Source organism: Tupaia chinensis, unplaced genomic scaffold (assembly GCF_000334495.1).
Source record: "Tupaia chinensis unplaced genomic scaffold, TupChi_1.0 Scaffold000573_1, whole genome shotgun sequence".
Lineage (NCBI taxonomy): Eukaryota > Metazoa > Chordata > Mammalia > Scandentia > Tupaiidae > Tupaia > Tupaia belangeri.
Window position 1 is genome coordinate 3,235,382 of NW_006160087.1, and position 4,058 is coordinate 3,239,439.

The 4,058-nt window shown below is 62.5% G+C and overlaps 1 protein-coding gene across 1 annotated transcript in view; it reads left to right on the forward strand.

Moving 5' to 3' along the window:
* The window catches only part of COL16A1 (collagen type XVI alpha 1 chain), a 54,996-nt gene that overhangs the window by 1,847 nt on the left and 49,091 nt on the right, over window positions 1-4,058 (forward strand). The window contains 4 exon segments of the mRNA XM_006158125.3: window positions 681-791; window positions 2,798-2,872; window positions 2,940-3,057; window positions 4,005-4,058. The exon segment at window positions 4,005-4,058 is cut by the window's right edge and continues 4 nt beyond it. Coding sequence (XP_006158187.1) covers window positions 719-791; window positions 2,798-2,872; window positions 2,940-3,057; window positions 4,005-4,058 — 320 coding nt within the window. The 5' untranslated portion in view covers window positions 681-718.

A 4,058-nucleotide genomic window follows, 5' to 3' on the forward strand; every position in this document is an offset into this window, starting at 1 on the left:
CGGGGAGCCGGTGATGTATGGCCGCGCTGGCTGCTGGCTGAGCCTGCATTGATTTATCTGGGCCCATCCATCAGGGTTTAATAAAACTAAAAGACCAGCATCCATCAACAGGGGCTGGTGGCAAGGAGGTCCTGAGCCCCGGCGACCTGCTCTCCTGCCCACGACACCCACGGGGGAGGCTTCCTTGGCACACACTCAGCCCTGTAATACCTGCCAGGAGTCACCCCGACCTTGGGGTACCTCGCAGGGCTGTCTGGGCTGAGCCTGGCAAGGCCGTCAGATGTCAGGCTGCTCCATATCAGGACAGTGCACGAGTTAAAATGCTAAGATCCCTCCAGGCGTCGTGAGAAATGGCCTCAATCTCAAGCCCCTCACTATCCTAACTTCCTGGCTTTCTAGAACTCTCTAGACCTCCTTCAACCCAGCAACTAGTCGCTGGCATAGTCCACTGCCTGGACCCCGTCTCGGTGCTCCGGCCAGCACTGGCTGGCTGGTGTCTGTGTCAGACTGGTGGTTAAATATTCTGAATAGCACCCGTGCCCAGGCCCTAGCACTGGCCTTGCGGTTGGGCCCCTGAGAGGGCCCAAGGTCAGCACCTGGGCCCCATGGACTGGCTTCTGTGGCCACACGTGGCGTGGGGCCGTGTGCGCTCAGGACTCGCCGTCTGTCTCTGGTTTCAGGTTTTTGCCGCGGCTGCGGCTGACCTCTCCGGACCGGGATGTGGGTATCTTGGGCTCCTGGTGTGTGGCTGCTCGGTCTCTGGGCCACCTTCAGCCATGGGGCAACTACAGGTGAGGTGACACAGCAGGAGTGCCACAGGCCTGCAATGCGCTGCCTCAGATGCTGGGTCCTTGCACATGGGTGCCCCTGTGTGTTCTGACAATGTGGGCACGCAGGGGAGAGTGGGGACTCGACTCAGGGTGGCCGGAGGTGTCTGCACGCTCGAGCCTGTGCAGGGTGAGCCAGACAGTGTGTATTCCTGAGTGTCTGTGTGAGAACGGCCCTACCCCCAGTGCACAGCCAATCCGGGGCACACCTTGTGGGTAGGGCCAGTGGGGTGGGGAGGAGCAGCCAGAGCTCTGGCTGCAGAAGGAAGCTGTAGCCCGGAGGAGGCCCAGTCCTTTCCACCATGGAGAATCCATCCTCCAGCCCGCCTGCCCCTCCTCCTGTGCGGAGGGCTGACTCTCCAATAAAGGGCCCGCCTCCAAGGCCCTGACTCTGGCTGGGACAGGGTGCTGCTTTCCAGGCTCAAAGCCAGGGGAAATTGACCGGGCAGCTTGCTGGGTGCCCCTGGGCTCAGCAGCTCAGCCGCCTAGCCAGTCAGGAACAGAACCGGAACCCAAATCTAACGGAGGCAGGCAGAAACACCAGGGCGCTGGGTAGAGACGGGTGTGCGGTGGGGGCTGGGTGATGCCTGCTGCTTGCGTGTGCCGCGCTGTGTGCACATGTGTGTTTCTGTGTGTGTGCGCGAGCTTGCTCTCCTCACCCTCACCAGCTCCCCTGGGGGGCTGGGGCAGAGAATTTCAACATCTGTAAGGAATCTGGGCCCGTGGCCAGGGGGTGAGTCACCCGTCGCTGCTGCAATGCTGCAGACAGTGCTGGTCTTTCTGGCCAGACCTGGGGGAGGGAGACTCTGGGGTCACTGAGCCTGGGGACCAGGGCTCCTTCACCCAGCCAGGCTAACTAGGGAGTCCAGTACCAGCTTCTAGGGCCTGTTTTTTGGCCTGACTGCCCCCTCTGTGTTGATAGGAAGGCCTTTCTGATTCCGATTTTGAGAGGGGAACCTCTATCTCTTCTGATGGGGCTCCTCCCCTAACATGCTGCTCAGTTAGCTAGCGGGAAAGGGGGGCCCACGGCTGCCCACCTGTCCCTTCGGGGCTTTGGAGGCCTAGATTAAGCTACCATCTTCTCTGGGAGCCCTTATCCCCTTAGTATGCCCTGCCTGGGCCTCCAAGGTGCTGGTGGAAACCTCGAGCTCGTGGTCCCCTGGACGCTGTCTCTTCTCACTGTTTCGTAAGAGGTTCTCCAGGTGAAGAGCCGACCTGTTGCTCAGACTTGTGTCTGGCCTGCCTGTCGGCTTTGGGTGCGGGAAGTAGTGCCCCACCCACCGCTGAGAACACGCGTACACGCTGCACAAGCCGCCCCTGGGGCACAGGCACCCCTAGCTCAAGCCTGTGCAGACATGCACGTGCCGTGTGCACAGCACGAAGTACACATGAGCCAGACCTTCCCTGGCCCCGAAGCCCTCCCCGCACCCTGAGTGTACTCTGTGGGGAACACGAACTACCCACAGCTCCGTCCTGCCTGGGCGCTCGGGCTGCGCGGGGCTCCCTGCAGCTCTCTCTGCGGCCTGGCCTGCCTGGAGTGTTGGGAGACCTGGGTGCCTGGCCTTCTGGTCGTCTCTTCTCCCGGCTCACTTAGTGGCTGAGGGCCAGGTGGCTGCACGCTGGGGTCTTCCTGGCTCCCCCGTTCCCTAACACGAACTACCCACAGCTCCGTCCTGCCTGGGCGCTCGGGCTGCGCGGGGCTCCCTGCAGCTCTCTCTGCGGCCTGGCCTGCCTGGAGTGTTGGGAGACCTGGGTGCCTGGCCTTCTGGTCGTCTCTTCTCCCGGCTCACTTAGTGGCTGAGGGCCAGGTGGCTGCACGCTGGGGTCTTCCTGGCTCCCCCGTTCCCAGCGTCAGAGGCAAGGGTGAGAGCAGCCTGCCGGGGGCTGGCTAAGGTCTAAGGTGCTGCGGAGTGGGGACGGCCCGCCCGCTCCTCCCCAAGGCACTGGGACCCCTCTGGCCACTCTTCCAGGTGGGACGTGCCCGCCCTCGCAGCAGGAAGGGCTCAAGCTGGAGCACAGTGGTGACCTCTCAGCCAACGTGACCGGTGAGTGCTGCCCTGCCGGCCGCCCCAGCCGCTCCCTGCGGGCTCTCATCTGCTGTCTCCCCCAAAGGCTTCAACCTCATCCGCCGACTCAGCCTCATGAAGACGTCTGCCATCAAGAAGATCCGTAACCCCAAGGGGCCCCTCATCCTGCGGCTGGGGGCGACCCCCGTGACCCAGCCCACACGGTAAAGGCATCGGGTACCACCGGGAGTCGTGCTGCCCTTGGCCCACTCCCCAGCAGCTCTGGGTGTGGGCGGAAGTCCAGGGCCCTCTCTGTGGGCCATTCCACCTTCCCCCACAAGGCGTCACCCCTGGGCCCATAGGGTGGGCTGAGAGGGGCTCCCTGCAGACTCACCGGCCCCTCCCTGGTCTCTGGCAAGCAGTGGGTGGGAGCAGATCTCCACCCTACAGGCATAGTTAGACCACCAGGGTGGAGGCGAGCCTGGCCACAGTGGGGTGGGTGCGCATGTGTGCGTGTGCACATGTGTGCGCCCATGTGTGAAGCCCAGACTCCCACGAGTCTCTGGGTGGTCTGTCCCTGCTCCCCTCTGTCCTCGGCTCCCAGCCGTCTCTCTCCTGCTGCCCTGGCTGGCAGAGCCCTTCCACCTTCCCCAGCAGCCCCGGCTGTCCCAGCCCAGCTGTCTGTCCCAGGGCATCTTGGGTACTCCGGAAGCCCTCCCCAACCTTGCAGTGCAGGAGTGGAATGGTCCCTCTGATGGACCATGGGTCTTAGGCCCCTTCTCTTCCCCATGCAACTTGCAGGCTCAGTGAGAACAGCACCCCGTTGTACTTTTTTTGGTTAGAATTATTTTTTATTTAACATTTTTTTTGTTTTATTTATTTTAATTGACCAGAGAGGGACAGAGTAAAAGAGAGAGAGGGAAAGCTAGAGAGCAGCTGCCAGGTCCGGGACTTGAACCGTGATTGGCTGTGTGGGAGTCCAGTGCCCTTTAGCACCATGCCTCCTGCTGGCCCCCTACAGTTACCCCAGCGGCCAGACCCACTCCTGGCTCACGGGAGGCACCACCAGTGTGCGGAGGAAGAACGGAAGCCTGCACGTCGGGGGGCACAAGCCCATGTGTGTTGGGAGCCCTCGCCCCAGCCTCAGGGACCCTCCCTGCTCCCTTTCCAGACAAGTGTTCCCTCGGGGCCTCCCAGACGAGTTCACCCTGGTGCTGACCCTCCT